At 39.6% G+C, this 19,444-nt stretch overlaps 2 protein-coding genes across 9 annotated transcripts in view; both read left to right on the top strand.

Moving 5' to 3' along the window:
- LOC145987919 (uncharacterized) overlaps nucleotides 1-19,444 on the top strand; it is a 341,487-nt gene that overhangs the window by 20,018 nt on the left and 302,025 nt on the right. The gene's annotated exons all lie outside the window — the stretch shown is intronic.
- The window catches only part of LOC145987914 (uncharacterized), a 187,698-nt gene that overhangs the window by 93,328 nt on the left and 74,926 nt on the right, over nucleotides 1-19,444 (top strand). For 7 of the 8 annotated variants that reach the window (XR_014441696.1, XM_083122724.1, XM_083122728.1 and 4 more), the window contains one exon: nucleotides 8,517-8,674. Coding sequence is in view for 7 of the 8 variants with exons in the window: in XM_083122724.1 (XP_082978850.1) it covers nucleotides 8,517-8,674 (158 nt within the window). In the remaining variant the exon portion in view is untranslated. Of the gene's footprint in view, nucleotides 1-8,516; nucleotides 8,675-8,725; nucleotides 8,785-19,444 lie in introns of all 8 variants that reach the window. The other variant, XM_083122729.1, reaches the window with a different exon arrangement.

Raw genomic sequence — 19,444 nt, 5'->3', positions numbered from 1 at the left:
ACTCTCACGTTAATCGACGATTTAATGTTGGATTTAGAAGTATTCTCGATGACAAACACCCACTCCTTCAAAAGTTTTCCCCTTGAATAATGTATTTTTAATCGGTCTCAGCGAACATTCCTACATTGAACCCTTTTTTTTTTTTTTTCACATGAATGGTTCTGAAGAAAAGGCTGATGCGAATTAAATTTACAGTTTTGCTTATCAGAACAGAAGGTGCAGAACATGAAGTTGTTTTAACTCTTGTTTTCCTTTCTGGAGATCGAATTTCGTTATCGTCAAATCAAAACAGCTTTGCGAGATTCAAAACAATAACTTTTTCTTCGTGCTGGATGAGTCATTGCTGTTATCAGCAAGCACGAGCTTTGCAAACGCTAGACAAAACACTGGTGCCAGGTGCAGGGTAAAAACAAGGAGACCGGCTGGAAGTTCGAGCAACAATTAGCGGAAGAGAGAAATCCCAGCATTTTAAAGATAACGCAACTGTCGAAGACGGAACTTTTAACAGCAAGGTAAAGAAGAAAGAAATGACCCTTGCTTTAAGTTTTACCATGCAACAGACAATAATACGGGCAATATTTCCTATGCAGACGACAGCATAAAAAAAATAGAACCTGAATTCTGCAATTATCAACATTGCCGTGCACACCAGTGGTGGAGAATGAGCTGGGGAAAGGGGGGGGCACTTTGTTTTTTACTTGTTCTATGGTTTTTGTTCGTTTTCAAGAATATATCCAGAACTGGTTGCCCCATTTCAGACGTCAAAGGAAAGGAATAGGGGTGGTCCACTTCCACCGTCGCCTGTAATCAGTCCGTGTGCACACACGAGCAAGAAAATCGTGGCTGAAACAATCGGCATCGCCCCTCCCCCCATGTTTGCTGACAGGAAAAGAGGGAGAAGTCAGTCAGGTAAGGGAACAATTTTTTGGCAGATATATATTACGATATCGACACAATTAGTAGAAAAACGTATGAAATGGGATTATGATGCACGTAAGATCGAAGTAAACTTTTATGGAAACCTGGATGACAACGCATTAAGCAGGTTGACGATCTTTAGTTGGCCTATGTGGTTTTGATTATGTCTAACAGTTTTGCTTTCTTATGAAGTCTTACAGGGAACAAAGAACACGTTTTGAATGAAAGCGGTTACCGGAAGTTGTTGGCTACAAGGCCAAGAGTTGCTCACTAACGGGAACATTCTGAACTCTAGGTCAGAGCTGGACAGACGGGCCAGACTTCCAGGTGCCATGCGTCTGTATTTTGGAACCTTCCTGCGATCTTATCTCTCAAGCTGGTGTATTTATCGATGAAATGTGCCATACACATTGGCAAAGACTGCAAGTCCAGCGGTCATTTCTGTCTGCTCCCCCCCCCCCCCCCTGTGAGTTTTCAGCAGCTCTTAGGACAAGGAAACAAGTCAAGGCTGACTTAAAATAACATCGAAGCACATTCGATCTTTTCTTCTCGCGTATCCAAGAGCAAGAGTGGCAAAAAAGCCTGGCACATTGGGTAGCGGCCGTCGATTGCGGGGTAACATTGGTGCACTTGAGGGAAGGGAGGGCAGAGGTCAAGTGCTATTGGATATCACTCAAGCATTTTGTAGTAGTGTCTATTTTTAGATTAGACCCAATTGTGAGGGGTAGAGTGCTCGTGAAGGGAATGAGTGAAAAAAGAACCATTTTCCGGCCGATTTCCTTCAATTTTTTAACTGTTTTCTAAATTTTTCACTGTGTTCGGGAAAGGGTCGTTATACCCGGGGTCGTAGAATCGAGAGTTGACTGTATTTCATGTTTATAGTTGAACTTTTTTTTATCTACATATGTGTTTCGTCAGAGATGAAAGGTGATTTAGGAGTTTTCACACAGACATGGATTACAAAAAAAGTAAACATTTAAATACATTCTGAAGTTTGTAACTGTTTAACATTCACTGGGACAATATAATTTTAAGAACAGTTTCTGAGTTTCTTGAATGGTTTTTAATCAAGTTTTGTATTTTTTACAGGTGAATTTTAATTGTGATGTTTTTTAAGTTTTTCATAGTTTCACTGTCTGTGTATGCTACTAATGAGACAAAAAAATTTGTTGTATTTGATGCTCAAATAGACTAATCAGTACTGGGCCTCCATTTTAAGCAGAGATCTGAACCATTGTACACTAGGACTCCACCAGGGATCGAACCCTATATCCTTTGTTTACACCAAGTGGATAAAATAATCTGTAGTTTATCAGCATTAGCTGATTTAGGCATACTGTATTAGTTTATATAAATTTTCATTAATTTTACTTGTTTCATATTTCTATTCATACTTCATAATTGAGTGTAAGATTGTGGTATGTGGCAAAATGCATAATTGTGCCACTTTCCCTGCAGCCCGAGTCACTTAGGTGCAGTTGTCAGGGCTCATGTTCACTTACACAGCTCCGTACTGTAATCTGATCTTTTGGTTGAAAGTCTGTATAACATGCCCCCTCCCTCCCACAAGAAACAAAAGAACACTAAAGGTACAATTTGCTGGTTTTCTAAATTTCTGAATGGCAATTTCTTTTACAAAAGTAGTATCCACTATTTAAAGTGAATGGAAGATTCAGGTACATCATAGAGCATTTCCTAATAATATATTGGTTATTGTGAGAGCCACATATTTATGGTATGGGCCGTGGTAGCTCAGTTCGTAGAGCATACTACACGGAAGACCTGGGTTCGAATCCCGGTGGAGGTGATATGGACCAGGAATTTTTCCGGGCATTTCCCTCTTTCTGCATGGCTCTTGAGGGCCACCCAACCTTGTAAATGGGTACCTTTGGGCAACCCTGGAGGTTAAAGGCATCCGGGTTTGATGCTGATCACATCATCCCAATTATAGCCAAGATCAAGAATATGTGAAGCTCTATACCTCCACATCACCCCTTATGAAGGCATATGCCATGCCTTCATGGCATGTGTGCACATGCACGGGAAATTTTACCTTTATATATTTTATGGTGAATAAAAGGTCAAAATTTGTGTACAAAACTAGGCACATTTTGGGATCAAAAACTGTACATAAAGTTAAATTTCAGTATTAAAATGGTAAATACAGTCAACTCTCGATACAACGACCTTTCGCAGTTCCCGGGAAAAGGATCGTTATTTCGAAGGGGTTGTTATTGGAATATGCACCAATTTTCAGCTTAAACGGAGCTCAAACGGACACAAAGTTGCCTAGGAGACGTAACACTATTTATCCTCGTAGTTATACAACCTGTTATGCAAATGATGCGTGTTGTGAGAAGGAAAATAGAACATGAAAACGTTTTCACAAAAAAGGATTTAAAATAATGTTACTTTCTTTCAATTGTGCCCAGTCGTTGCTCTTCCATGAAATTGTTACCATTCTAGTTCATGGGAAACCGGTTTGAACTGGGACCTAATGAAAGGAAAACAATCTCTCGCTTATTGCAAGCGAAACTCGAAGAATCTTGACACCAGTCAGACTGGCGCCAGCAAAAGTTGGGAGATAATCGGATTGAATGTTGGATTTTATAATGGTCTGCTGGAGCATTTCAAGATTAACTGGTAAGATAGGATCTCTCTGGAGAAACAACACAACCTTTCTAGGCACCTGACCAAAAAAGAAAGGGTGGGGCTGTAAATTTCGTTCTGGTTCCGCTGTGTAAAATACATCGTAAAAACAGTCACGTTTTCTTTGCTTCAACCAACTTCATAGTCACCCCCTCCCCCATTCAAGGGAACAGTCCAAACTCCTTCCTCGACTTGCATTGTAATCCAGCGTGAAAAAGGAAACGCGCAACTTGCGATCTGTTTTCACCCAATGCGTATTCTAGGATACGTCATTAAACAGCATCACAGTCGATAATCATTCTGGTTTGGAATTGGATTGCACTTTAAACTGTATATTTAGTCCCGATTAGCCCATCAGCATAAAATGAACTCAAAACAAGCTTTATGAAAGCTGCGCATTTTTAGATATCAAAATGGGAGATCGTTATTTACTCTCACGTTAATCGACGATTTAATGTTGGATTTAGAAGTATTCTCGATGTCCAACATCTGCTCCTCCAAACGTTTTCCTCTTGAATAATGTTTCTTTAAATCTGTCTCAGCTTCCAATCCTACTTTGTACACTTTTTTTTCTCCCACGGCGATAATATTAAGTGCATTTCCTTTCAACACGCTCCTCCAAGTGTTGAGGAAGTTTATTATTGTCAGATGCAAATTAAAATTTACAGTTTTGCTTATCAGTAGGTCCAGAACATGAAGTTGTTTTAACTCTTGTTTTTCTTTTTGGGGATCGAATTTCGTTATCTTCAAATGAAAACAGCTTTGCGAGATTCAAAACTATGACTTTTTGCTTTACACTGGATGAGTCATTGCTGTTATTGGGAAGCGACAGCTTTGCAGACACTAGACAAAACACTGGCGCCAGCTGCAGCATGAAACCGAGGAGACCGGCTGGAAGTTTGAGTAACAGGTGGTCGAAGAGAAAATCCTCAGCATTTTAAGATAACTGAATTGTCGAAGACAGAAGTTTTATCAGCAGTGTGAAGAAGAAAGAAATGACCCTTGCTTTACGTCTTACTATGCAACAGACAATAATACGGGCAATATTTCCTATGCAATAAATAGCATTAAAAGAAAGAATAGGAATGCTATGTCAGAATTCTGCAATTATCACATTGCCTCTCTGACATTGCAGTGCACACCAGTGGCAGAGAATGAGGGGAAGGGGCACCTTTTTTTTCCTATGGTTTTTGTTCTTTTTCAAGAATGTGTCCAGAACTGGTTGCCCCATTTTAGAGGTCAAAGGAATGGAAGAGTGGTTCACTTCCACCCTCGCGTAAAATCACCCCTTGTGCACACACGAGCAAGAAAATCATGGCTGAAACAATGGTCATCGCTGCCCCCCTCCCCCTACACGTTTTCTGAGAGAAAAGAGAGAGAAGTCACTCAGCCAATGGAACACTATTTTAGCAAATATATTACAACATCGGCACAGTTAGGAAAACATATGAAATTGGAAACAGGAGTTATGATGCACGTAAGATCAAAGTAAACTTTTGCGGAAGCTTGGTGAACAAATCATTAAGCGGGTTGACGATCTTTAGTTGGCCTATGTGGCTTTGATTATCTCTAACAGTTTTTGCTTTATTATGAAGTGTTACAAGGAACAAAGAATGCGTTTTGAATGAATGCGGTTACCGGAAGTTGTTGGCTGCAAGGCCAAGAGTTGCTCACTCACGGGAACCTTCTGAACTCTAGGTCAGAGCTGGACAGATGGGCCAGACTTCCAGGTGCCACGCGTCTGTATTTTCGAACCTTCATGCGATTTTATCTCTCAAGCTGGTGTATTTATCGATGAAAGAGTTTGACCATTTGGGGCTGCTCCTCCCCCCCCCCCCCCACCTCCATCCAGTTGTCAGCAGCTCTTAGGACAAGGAAACAAGTCAAGGTCAATTTAAAATAACACCCAAGCATGTTCGATCTTCTCTTCTTGCGTATCCAAGAGCAAGCGAAATCAGAATGGCAAAACAAGCCTGGCATGTTGGGTAGTGGCTGTCGGGTGTGGGGTAACATTGGCACGCTTGGGGGAGGGGAGGGTAGAGGTCAAGTGCTATTGGATATCACTCAAGCTTGGTATGGTGGTGTCTATTTTTAGATCAGACCCACTTGCGAGGGGTAGAGCGCATGTGAAGGGAATGAGTGTGAATAAACCAAGTGCAAAAAACATATTTTTCAGCCGATTTCCTTCAATTTTTTAACTTTTTTCCAAATTTTGCACGGTTTCTGGGAAAAGGGTTGTTACTTCGAGAGGGTCGTTATATCCAGGGTCGTAGTATCGAGAGTTGAGTGTATAATCCTAAATTTGGTTTTAAAAATTACATAAAATAAACACCTACCTTGTAATAGTACATGTGTATAGTTATCAGAGTATTAAGTTTATTCCTGTGTAAAGGAGTTCATTTTTGCTTTTCAAATATTTACAACAGAATTAATAAATTTTTCCGTGCTTTGCTTAACTCGCAGGATAATTCCAACTTCTGAATGTGTTGCGTCGGTAAATAAACTCAATTTTGTGCATTTCATTTCACATAATTTTGTGATAGAACATGGTAGGGAAATGCACCTCATTGTGATAAGAATATGGTAGTCAAATACATCTCACACTTTTCAAAACATTAATAAAGAATATTACAGTATGCTATTTCCACATTTTGCTTTCCCGTCTAAAATGAAATCTGCCACTAGTTATTGGCATGGTCAATTTTATCATTTTCAGCTAATATCCATCTCAAATTTTAGTTAATTTCTCATCACATGTTTTGCAGTTTAATGTTTTCCCATGCTTGCACTTTTTTTTTCCAGTCCCAAGAAATCTTCCACAGGAAGGGCCAAAATTTTCCAGCATTTAACAGTTTGCTATCTGACATATACTCACATGTAAAGTAACACAAAAATGGTTCCCACTGAAAATTTCAATTCTGTTTTAATATTTTCAGATGTTTGCAAAACCAAGCATGTGAAATGAAATTCTTGGACCGAACTTCATCTATACTGTTGTCCTACCATCCACCTTCTACCTGCGTTTCGTAGTTCAAAATGCTGCATTCTTGTCAGAAATTCATGACTTGTTTTATTGTCACTTTGAGAAATGAAAAGATCTCTCGTAGCATGTGATTCTTTTCCTTGAGCAACAGAAACTTTCATTAATTCTCTTTGCTTTGTAAAGTGAACCTGTAACAAATCATTCCTTGCGTACAGAGATTCATTTAAGAAAATAACAAATCAGATTTTTGTTTTCATTCCTGGTACAAATTATGTAAGACCATTCAACTAGAATTGAAACATTTATTGCTTGATTACACTGACAATAGGGGATAGTTTCTTGTAGGAACATTTTGGTACAACTTTGGATAGAAATGTTCTGTCTGAGATTTTTCAGCATAAGTAGTTCTCTTGGGAACACACACACACACACAAACAAAATGACTTAGTTGCAGTTAATATTATATTGTTAGTTCACAATGAGATTTTTGGTGTAACATTTTCCTGATTAGATTGGAAATTTACTTATTTGTGTGAATCAGTAAGTGAACTGATAATTCAACATTGTGCATGTTCAATTTAACCTTTAGGAGCCGGATCGTCTGGATCGAGATGCTCTCATGTAACCCTCAGGGGCCCGATCGAAACGATCGTTGTTTTTACGTTATAACTTTGCTATTTTGGGCTAGAATGTCGATTTTCTTTTTTCATATTGTTGTTAACACATATATTTAACAGAAATGATTGTTGCACGTTTTTCTTTTAATGAAAAAGGTGGGAAAAAGGCGACTTCTTTTTTGCATCTTTTTTCAAGGGAAAAATTTTGCCGACAAAGGAAGGCCGGCTTTGTTGTTCTAAAGCAATGCGTTTTCCTCACCCCTGGAAACTGCATTGAAGGAAGTTTGTATATCGGTACCCGAGGTCAAAAGGAATGTTTTCCGTGCGGGAGCAAGTGGGGGTTGAGAGTTGGGGGAGGGGGAAGAGGGTTTTTTGAAACTGCATCCTAATAATTTTGGGGGATTCCCCCTTCCCCCTCCATATTTACGCCGAATGTGCTTAAATTTTATATTGTCTGATTCTGTGATTCATTCCTCGTACAACGGTATATCATTCATCTCTCTAGGGCAATTAGCCTCTGAGCAGCTAGTCATTTCAAGATGCCGCTGCATTTTGAAGCTTGAATCAGTGGTGTGCTGACCATTCCTTTTGGGGGTACAACTCGCGTTACATTGGTCATATGATAATAATGCAATTATTTTTGTGTTCCTTACATGTCAGTGATAATTTCCATGTGCATGTCGACACTGTCATGTACTTTTTTCTTGGGGGAGGTGGGTAGGGGGAAATCCCCATTTTTTTCAAAATTTTGGAATTTTGAGTGTTCTCCCCCTTCCCTCATGCCACATATACTCCGAATTTGCGTAAATTTTATATAGTCTAAATCTCTGGTTCATTCTGTGTACAACGGTATATCACTCATCTCTAGGGCAATTAGCCTCCGATCTACACTCATTTAATTGAAACTTCATTTTGCTCAAGATCGGCTTGGCCATCAAGGGGGTTACATGTGAAAATGGCCTTGGGCTCCAAAAGGTTAAAGAGCAAACATTTTGTAAGTAACCTAATTGATTCAGTCAGTCTCTTTTAATTAATCTCATTGGTTTTTGTCTTAGGAACGTCACATAAGAAATTTAGTTTATGAAATATGAACCAGTGTAAATACTAATGAGTAAAATAATTAGCAGTTTTATAGGTATACCAAAATACGGTACCAACCAAGACCCAGACAAAATTAAATTCATGCAACATATTTCTTCTGTGCACTGAATGTGTTGCCGTGCTGGGAATATTATTATTATTTTTTTAAAGAAATTGTTTGTGCGTTTATTTCTTTTTTAATTTCTGTTTCATATCTCAAGCTGAAATTGACAAGATAATGTAAACATATACTGTATATGCTTTTTCAGGAAACATTCAAACACACACAGTATGAATGTAACATTTGTCATCGCTCATTTCCCCGTTACTACAGCTTGAAAAGACATCAGCTGCTGCATTCTGGCGAAAGAAAATACAAATGTGATGATTGTGGGCATATGTTTTCCCATCCCTACAATAGAGACAGGTAATGTTTAATCAGTGAGTAACACTTCTTAAAAGTTTTTCTCAATTTCAGGTGAATGAACAAGACTACATTATGAGACAGGATGTTAAACCAGGCTGTGAAGAGACCAGGTAGTTTGAGATAGATGCATTCTATGCACCTAGTGCTTTGTTCTTAGTGCTTTGCTCATTTTTGCAGTTACCTGGCTCATATCCATTAGCTTTTGCTACTGTTTGTTTATTTGCTTCTCATTGTGTTGCAAGAACATATATATGTTGCAATAACATGCTTTGTGGGTAGTGCTTGAACTGCAAGTAATTTTATTGCTATTTATGCACTTGTAATTAAAATGATCAAAGAGCTATAATAATATGTAACAATTATCTATCAATGTAATTTACAAGTCTCAATTACCTGGTCTTTGTAAATTTTTAATTTGATTGATTGAATATGATTTAAGCATTATAGTTAATGACTTTTCAATAGGGATGAAATTTTGTCCGATACCGATAAGTTACCGATATAAAATTTACCTATACCCATAACCGATCTGATATGAAATTCCAAATGGTCCTTGAAGAACCTGAATGGTTCATTGACCTCCTTGATAAATGTGTGTTTAGGGGTGACTACACTGCAAAAGAAGTTGCATATTTAGACATTTACTTTTTTAAAAATAGGACATTGAAATTATCCATAAAAATTATAACAAAACTGAAGAATTTTACACTAAATTAAAAGATATTTATAGATATATCAGATCGGTAAAATTATCAGTAATTTTACTGATACATCAATATACCTATATCGGCTGATACCAATAGAATACCGGTCCCATCCCTACTTTTCAACCTAATGTTAGATGTACAGTAGGACATAGCAATATGAACAAAGAATACATTTTGGAATGAAAGGGGTCTTAATTTTTTTCTTTCCTTGAGGTAGATCACCGCAAAAATGCTTTTGCACTCAGACAATATCTTCTGTTGATGCAAACCAGAAATAGCAGAAAAATTTCAATTTGTAGGATTTTTTGTCACACAGACGTGACCTTCGGGGCCCTAGGTTTGCCATGTCAAGTATTTGTGTCCCAATAAGGCAAGCCATCTCGTACTGTTCATCAAAAGGAACCAAGCAGCAGGCCAAAACCCACCGAAAATAGAAAAGTATGATGTTTTGAGTGTTGCTTGTTGCTTGTCTTCCATCATTACACTGCTTCTCCTCCGGATGCCTCTCGTACATCTTTTGTACACAGCCAAAGGACCATCGGCATGCATGGAGGGCATCAATATCCTCAACCAATCTTTGGTCTCATTTTGGCCATACTCTGGACACTGTGGACCTTAACCTCTGGTGGTACAGACAACATTCCTGGACCCAGTGGTAGCGTTGTTGCCTTGTAATCAAGGGGTCCTGGGTTCGATACACGGTGGAGACACATGGCACAGTGGTTCGGATCTCACTTTAAACTGTAGATCTAGTCCCGATTAGCCTTTCTGTGTATAAAATGGACAAAACAACATTCTTGGACCTACTTTGTCCAGAAGTTAGTGACTTGTTGATTGTTGAAGAGGTTTTCTCTGGCAATCAGCCAGGTGATCTCCGTGATAGTTGATTATGCCATCTGCTATAATACATTTTGTAGACACTTTTGTGTTCTTTTTTCATGCCAATGTCTCAGCTTTATCATCCTCGAATCTAGTCAGTGAACTATCTTTGTGGCTATCAAAGTAAGCTGTCACCTCTGTTGCATTTGTGCTGTCTTCCCTAAACACCACACCTTGCTTCTGTCAATTTCTGTGGAGGTCTCCTCTATCACTGTGCTGTGGTCCTGGTGGGCTGCTATTGCGACCGTTATTGTGGCTATGTTGCTGATGACATACTTGCAGCATACCTCGCCGCCGCAATCATGTGGTGTTTCTTCGATCTTCTCCATGTAGATTAAACATGGTCAGGATCCTTTGTACCCTCATAGACATCCATAGAAGTAGCAGTGTCTTCTTGGACATCCTAAGAAAGTACTTGTGATTGATAAATACAAGTACCTTGTTGACACATACTTTCAATCTCTTTGTTTCTCTCTCTTGATGCCTTGCAGTGGCCTCGAGTTCTTCTGGGTGGCCTTAGCATGTGCTGCAGTCTCTTGAATCATAAAAAGTAACACTATTTTTTTATTTTTTTTCAAAATTTTCACAGCACACTTGCACTTAGAGCAGTTTTTGCATTCACATAATGCAGTGTCAAACCACATTCTCTCTGAAATGACTCCACTACTCTTTCCAAATTGCTGTTTCATCTTCTGCCTCCATCAAAAGCTTTGTCATGTCACTAAATGACAGTTTCCCTTCCTCTGTGCATAAGATATCACTTTCTCTCCTTCTATTGGAAGACCCTAAAAATGGACTTTTTTAAAAAAAAAAAAGAAAAAAAATGACTTAGCTTTATGCACATATAGGTCCTACAGTTTAAGAAAAGGACCCAAACCACTTTTTCCATCCGCCAGGTATCAAACATAGGATCCCTTAAGTACAAAGTGAAGATTTTCACCACTACCCCATCGGGGAATCCTGGGCATTGAAATCTCATATCTTGTCTTTGGTCCCATAATTCTCAGATACCTACACAAAATACAACACAAAAGCAAGTGCACAAAATTCACTTTCTTCCTATCAACAACCGAAGAGATGGTGCAATCAACTGTCAACAAATTGTCGACATGATATGGTACACTCTTAACTGCTTGATGAAGTAGGTCCAGGAATATAAAGTCAACAGGTTCCAGAGTATTGCAAAAAAATGGGACCAAAGATTGGTCGGGAATATTGACACCCTCTGTAGATGCCACTAGCCCATTGGGTGTGTTGGAGAAGCATCTGGAGGACAATCAGCGTAATGATGGAAAATAGGCAACCCACAATACTCGAAACATTATATTTTTTTTATTTTTCTGTAGTTTTTGTCCCTGCTGTGCACCCATAAGTCTTGCACACAATTTTCTGCACCCTATTTTCACAGTCACAGCCTCATGCATCATGGTGTTAGACAGTTTCAAGAATGAGGTAATGACATTCTGTTGTCAAACGGCAGTTTGTGAATTTCTTCCTCAATTTTGTGAAGAAGGTCATCAGAGATCAAAGATGGGTGACCATTCCTTTCCTTGTCGTGAACATCAGTCATGCCCCCCAACAATTCACTAAATTTTGTCAATTCATAATGCTCCATAAAAGTGAAATGATTTGTCCAAATTTCCTCTGTATGCTCACCTTTTGTGCTGATAGAATGCATATTGTGTTTGGTAGGATTCTGGATCGACACTCATTTCCAACACATGTTACTGGATCAAAACTTGGTGTAGCCTTTGCAGAATGAACACAAGGAGAAAGCATAAGGATCAGGGTGAAAGCCAGTGTATCCACATAAGCACAACAAATTTTTCCTTTGGTCATCATACAAAGGCTGTCGCAGAGAAGATGAGACTAATTTCTGTATAGGATAACAGCGACCACCATTGGCTAGGAAATGTACTAGGGTGAAAATTTGGTTCATTAGCTGCCGATTGAGACCAAAATGAGCGCAATAGGTCAAAAAGTCGTGGCTGAGTAGCAGTTAAAAGACAAGCATGTACATGGACCCCTCCAAGAATCATTAAAATGAAACAAAAAAAATCACAAACCACAAAATTTTTATTCAGAATCAGCCATATCGAGTAGGCGTACATCTTTTTCAAAATAGGCACCATTGACAGCTAAGCAAGCGTCCATACGCTCCTGCATAGGCGCCGACTCCATGGGGCTTGGGGGAGCTCGAGCCCCCCCAATGTTAATGATGTGGGGGTAGAGCCCCTCCAATAATTTTGCTTAAGAGGATCTAATGTATTATTTTGCTTCTCTTGTAAAGTTTACTCTGAATTGTGCAACATGAACTTAACTTTAAATACACACTTGAAATGTTCTAGACCATCAAATTTGGGGGGCTGAGACCTCTAAACCTTCAACTTTTGGGGGGGGGCTATGAGCAGAGACAGCAAAACACATGACTTATTACTATATACTAAGTATATAATTATGAGTATTGTTAACATTTTTACTAAAAAGAGTTTCAAAATAACGAGGTGATATGACAATTATACCAGTATGTTGTTTAGTGAATTCTGAACAATTTGAGGTCATAAACACGACTTTCAGGCAATATTGATATGTACGATATTTAGTTATCCTCGAAATCTCTTCCACTAGTCAAAAGAATAAGGGGAAAATAATTCTAAAGTCTTTGAGTTTATTTAACACTGGCTTGCAGGAAAGTACGCAAGGAAAGCTTATAAAAAGTCTGTATTGCGAAAGCGGGAACGGCTATGATCAAAGGCATTATTGCTAAAGCACGGCATGCTGTGTGTTTTTTTATTATCGCAAAATTAAATTTAAAAAGTAAAATATTGTAGCAAGAACAAAAAAGTAAAACTATTTGCCTGCGATTTGTGTTAGCATTTATGTAAATAATTAAATGAAACTGTTAAATATTGTAAATATTCGCTATTTTTATGGGTACGTCAACACTAAGGTTATTTGCACACGTTACATGTCCTTTCTTTACAAGTCTGTTGCGGACATTAAAACACACCCATACCCTCCCCGGAACTCGAACCCGAGACCTCCGGATCAAAGCGAGTTGAGCCGACCACCCAACACGCTCGGCTACCGAGGCCGGCATAAAACTGTTATGTTGGCCTCTTAATGTAAATACATAGCCTGCTTTTATATAAAAAAAGTTAATTGTTATCTAAAAAACAAATGAGCAGACACACGTTTTTCATGTTACATTTAATTTGCATGAGAAATATAATAGCTGCTTAAAAACTGCTATACGAAGACGTAATTTTTATTTTTAAAAAAGGGAGGGATTGAGTCATTCATTCATTTACTGTATTTCAGTGATCAGAGCCCCCCCAATAATTTTGTCTTTGAAAATTTGTCGTCAGGTAGCGAACTGAAGAATACTTGCACTGCGGTGATCACTTCTTTGTTCGTCATGAAATGACAACCACGTAAAGCGGCCTTTAAAAGTGGAAATAGCCAAAAGTCGCAGGGTGCAAGGTCCGGGCTTTATGCTGTATGCAGGAAAATTTCTATTTTTCTCTTCGTTGCGTAATCCTGAAAAGCCCGTGCGGTATTTGATCGTGCGTTATTGTGGAGCAATATGATTCGCCTGATCCGCGCCCATCTTCGAACAACTTGTGCCATCGGTACACTGTGGCTCTAATCAATCTGTCTTGATTGGCATATGCCTGTTGAAACATTGCATAGTTTCCGCAGCACTTTTGCCTAAACGCCAACAAAATTTTAAGGCATGTCGCTGTTCATCTTGAATACTCATCGCGAAAAGCAATGTTATACACAAAAACCTGGAGGGGTAAACTAAACACGTTCCACGCAAATCAACACAGCTGCTCACTAACGTGGTTTTGCAACATGTGACAACTTGCTACTGAAACAGAGTGAGTCATCCTACACGACGCGACTAGTGCCGAAACCATAGGCAGTGTTGCCAAGCCAGGAAACAATCTGTCTCACCTTCTCTGCGACAGCCTTTGTACAATATACTTTCTGGATACACCTAATATTGTGGATAATCACAGCGTTCTTTATAATAATATCTTTCGCCGTACCTTGCCCATTTACAAATTTTTCTTGTCTTGTCAGATACGTGCTTCTCGTACTGTCAATAACATTTTTCAATTTATTTGAAGAAATTAAGGTGACAATGCTGCGGAAGTAGGAAGGATGAAATTAGAATCAAAGTTGGATGTATCCACATACGAGGGTTGGGGCAAAAGTCATTGCAACTATTTTTTTTCTTGCAGATACCAGCCCGGTTGGAAAATGCGACATATACAGATGAAAGGACGATTGGGGAACTACATGTGGGGACAGTTAAAACACGCGAACATTTTGCCTCACATATTTATTACGATAGTGTACAGGACAATACTGGTTTGATCGTGCAAGACAATTACATACCTGTTCTACAGTTAACAGAACAGAACTGGGGCTAAAGGCCCTCAAAGTAGTCACCTGCCATGTGCACCACACGCTGCCAACGATGTGGGAGACTCTGAATACCATCTGCGTCACCATTGGCCGCACCATGTGAGAATCGGGTCATCTGTTGTTGGACAGCATTGGCAATGTCGTCTCGTGTCGCAAACCGTCTTCCACGTAGTGGTTCCTTAACCTTCGGTACGAGATGAAAGTCACAGGGCGAAATGTCAGGAGAGTATGGCGGGTGCTCCAATTCTTCCCATCCCCAGCGGTGCAGTTGCCGCCGTACACACTCTGCTTTATGTGGTCTAGCGTTGTCGTGCAGGATGATTGCACTGTCCAGAAGGTCCGGACGTGTGTCCCGAACGCCACGTCGTACCTGTCGCTCGAGGAAGTTTCTGTAGTACTCTGCTGTCACTGTTCTGCCATGTGGAACGAAGTGGCACACAATGACTCCTCTGACATCATACGCGACGATCACCAGGATTCTGACGGAACTTCTTCGGCCTTGGTGATCCGGCATGTCGCCACTCCGCGGACCGACGTTTGAGTTCCGGTTCGTATGACCTGGCCCAAAATTCATCGATGGCGATTATTCGTGACAGGAAGTGGTCGCCGTCCTGTTGCAAGCGTGCTAGGTGGTCGGAGCATGTTGCATATCGCATCCACCTTTGAATTTCCGTCAGTGCATGTGGTACCCACCGCGATGCGATTTTGCGCAGTTGCAGCTCTGTCCACAATATCCTATGGATGGTGCGTTTCTCGTAGCCACTTGCCCTCTCTAACTCCAGTAGCGTCCATCGTCTGTCTTCCTGCAGGAGCTGCTCGATGACGGCACGTGACACGTCAGTCCGCACACTGACAGGTCGTCCCGAGCGTTGCTGATCACCGCAACTTTCGTTCCCACCATGTTACTGTCCGGTATGGGAGAGCATTATCCCCAACGGCGTCCACCAATTCACTGTGACAATCTCTCGCATTTAACCCTCGGCGAACGGCTAGTTTGATATACGAGCGCTGCTGAACACGGGTTACGTCCATCTTTCACGACGCTCGCCACACAACTGATTTCACTGCGCTCTCTGTGCAACTTCCTGAAATCACAGAGCCATCTGTTGTTGTGCATACGCACTATGCCTGCATGGCTTCCACGCGACACATAGCACTTTGTGCTGCGCTCACATATCTGCAAGAAAAAAAACAGTTGCAATGACTTTTGCCCCAACCCTCGTATATTGGAACCATGGAAGCTGAAAATTTATCGATGCCGATGTACTTACCGACAATTTTTGGAACTGATACCAATGCCAATATTTAACTGATTCCGATAGTAAGATTATTCAACAGAAATGGAATCTTATTTTCAGCATGTCAAAAATAAATTTGCTATGTACATTTCTATTATGTGGCTGAGGTGGCTCAGTCGGTAACGCGTCTGACTACCATGCTAAAGGTCCCGGGTTCGATCCCTGGCCGGTTCAAATCTGGGAACTTCTCTAACGATGGAAGCGGCCCCGGCGCCCACCCAGCATCGAATAACATGGGTACCTGGGGGAAACCCTGGGGGGTAAAGGTGGTCAGGGGCATGATGCTGATCACATCAACCCCACTCACGACCGGATCAAGAAAGTGTGGGGCATTACCCCCACACCCCCTATACGCCTTCATGGCGTGGTGCTATGCACAGGGGAGCACTTTACATTTTTACTTTACATTTCTGGGGCGTTACCCCCACACCCCCTATATGCCTTCATGGCGTGGTGCTATGCACAGGGGAACACTTTACCTTTTTTTTTATGTATATACCGTACATATACGTATATTCTCAAGGGATGCAAATGTACAAGAAAACAGTTATTTTGAGTGTTTTTTTTTTTATTGTATCTTTTGTCACTTATCTTGCTGTGAGCTTGAGAAAGTTATGGGAAACCAGAATGAAACATCACAGATAAAATAAAAACTACTAAAAATAACTGTTTTCTTGTACATTTGCATCTACAAAAAGTGGTTATGCGTACCTTTAAGAAGAACATAGATTCTCAAGAGATTTAACATTAGTACACAAGCAGTTCTTTGAAATGCAAAATGAATTCCTGTTCTTAATATTGCAAATTTTATGCTGGCAGTTTCAAATTCAGAAACATGAGTTTTTGAAGCACTTCTGGAAGTAACCTACTTCTTCTCTTATTGTAAATCTGTCCAGCAACTCTGAACACTCGTTCACTGAATATTGATGCGGCAGGTATCGCAAGTATTTTCTTGCCATTTGCTTCAGGTTTGGATACTCATGTTTGAATTTCCAATACAACAGCGGATCCTGATCACGTGGAATTATTGGTTCAGCAATGTACTGTTCTATTCAGATTTTGAGGTGGGTTGATCCTCTGAATGAGTTTTTACAATAATTTTATCTGAAAAACTCCACAGTGATGAAGATCCATAACCTAATTTTCAATAAATCTTACAAAATTAAAATATAAAACTTATTAGAAGGTAAAACTCTAGTATTATCAGTACCGGTTTAAATATCGGATTTTTGCCGATACCGATATGTCATTTTCTGCCGATTTCCATACATCTGTAAAAAAACAAAGTGCACAAAAATTGTCTTACATGTTGTTTTATTGGGACATGAAAACTGCATGTATAATATGGGAAAATGTAACTTGAACCATTTTTGTTAATTGCTTCTTGTGTTGTGCGCAGGATAAATCTTTGTTAAAGACTTTTGTCATAAAAATTGCAACTTCTGCAAAGATGCATGCACATTTGTACCATTGAAACATTGGGGAAAAGAAGTGTCATCATACAGAGGAAATATTATTTAATAAAAAGTCCTGGTTTTATTGATTAGGTAGTGATTGGAATCAATCCATCTACTTGATCCACAAAGAATTCAGTGAAGGTTCTTTTAGTAACCATTTTATTCATGCCCTTCCCTTTCCCCAGTACTTGACCTTGACTTTGTAGACTTTTGGTAGGAAATCTTAATTTTGTAGATTAGGTGCTGCCATTTCTGTTTTGCAAGAACTGTATTTTTTTAACACGAGTTTGGGGTGTAAGGGTGAACCTTTTCAGAAGGCACCTGAGAATTGTCAACCTCAGCTCCATATTGTGAACCCTGGTAACTGCAGTCTTGCAGGTCAAAGAGGCTCCTGACACTTTGAACCATGGCCAGTATAATCCTCTGTGGACCTTGTGTTGTGTGCTGTCCCTTTTAGTTTGTGATTGTTCTTTCATCCATTTCATCGTATCACCATTCATCATCATCATGATTAGCCAAAAGTAGCATAAAAGCGAAGTAATATGAACTAAGGATGAGGCAAATTAATCGGTACTCTTATCAGTAACAGTCGATATATATGTATATTGGTGTATTGGTTTATCGATACAATTACCAATAATTTTACTGATATGATGTATCTATAAATATCTTACAATTTTGTGCAATATGATTGTGTTTTATAATTTTTTTTTTTTTATATATAAACACACATACTCACTCTGTTGTATACTTTTTAAAGTAAATGTCTTAAAATGCAGCTTCTCGTTCATTTCGCCTCATAACATATATTTATTAAGAGGTCAATGAACCATTTGGAATTTTATATCAGATCTGTAAAATATCGACATCAGTAAATTTTATGTCACCATTTTATGGTATGGATCAATCAACACAAAACCTATGAGGCATTTCCTAATACTGCTCCCCTCCTGGGAATATTCTGCACCTTACATTTACTTTTCTCTGATTGGTCTTAAAAAGGCAGATGCCAAATTTGGAATACCAGCAGAAATTTTTATTGCTCTGAACCAGCTACTCCTATTTCAGCATCCTGTTTATGGATGGATCCAAAACAAACAAATCAATGTGCTGTGCCTTCATAAATGACTCAGAGGCCCACAGCTTTGTTCAGTTTTTGCAGCAGAACTATACTCCATACTGAAGGCACTGGACTTTGCCTTGAAGCAGATCTTATTTGCACTGATTTCGCTTAGTGTTCTGCAGAGCAATCTCATCCACACACCTTGTAGTGAAGTGCATTTTTCGCTGCCTAGTGTCCTTATCTATCTCTGCTGACATTCACTTCTGCTGAATCCCAAGTCATTTGCGCATTAAAGGCAAAGAAGTTGCTGATGCTGTTGCAAAGTCTGCTGATGCAGACGATGATGCCCTGCTCCACTTTTTACTGGCCAAAGACATGCAGACGTCTGTAGTTCTATTCTCCTTGGCGCATGCAAGAAGTGTGGGAAGGGATCACAGGGAAGAAGCTTTCTGCTATCAAGTCAAGCCTTGATGCCTGGCATTTTTCATACCGTCTGTCCCACCAAAAAGTTCTCCTAACCCACCTTAAGTATTGCACCCTCCATTATGTCCATCATGTCCAGTAGTTTTACACTCTAGCACATTCTGGTTAAATGTGTGGAACTTCATGCTAGAGGCTAGTTCAATCTTCCCAGATGTTGTCCATGTTGGAAGACAACTACAACAATATTTTAGTCAATGTCTGTAAGTTTCTGAGAAAGGCTGGTTTTCACAGTCTCTCGGATTATGCTTTAATATTTCCGTTCCTATTCAATGTGCATGCAAAAAAAAAAAATTAAAGTTATTTTAGTGGTTTTTATTTTATTTTATCTGCGATGTTTCGTTCAGGTTTCCCAGAACTTTTTCAAGCAACACATACAACACAACCTCACATGGCTAGTCACTCTACACTTCGCAGATAAAACCAAATAAAAACCACTAAAATAACTG

This window comes from Lepisma saccharinum, chromosome 5 (assembly GCF_977018435.1).
Source record: "Lepisma saccharinum chromosome 5, izLepSacc3.1, whole genome shotgun sequence".
Classification (NCBI taxonomy): domain Eukaryota; kingdom Metazoa; phylum Arthropoda; class Insecta; order Zygentoma; family Lepismatidae; genus Lepisma; species Lepisma saccharinum.
The sequence above is the reverse complement of the archived record's forward strand: the minus strand, read 5'-3'. Positions and strand labels throughout refer to the sequence as shown.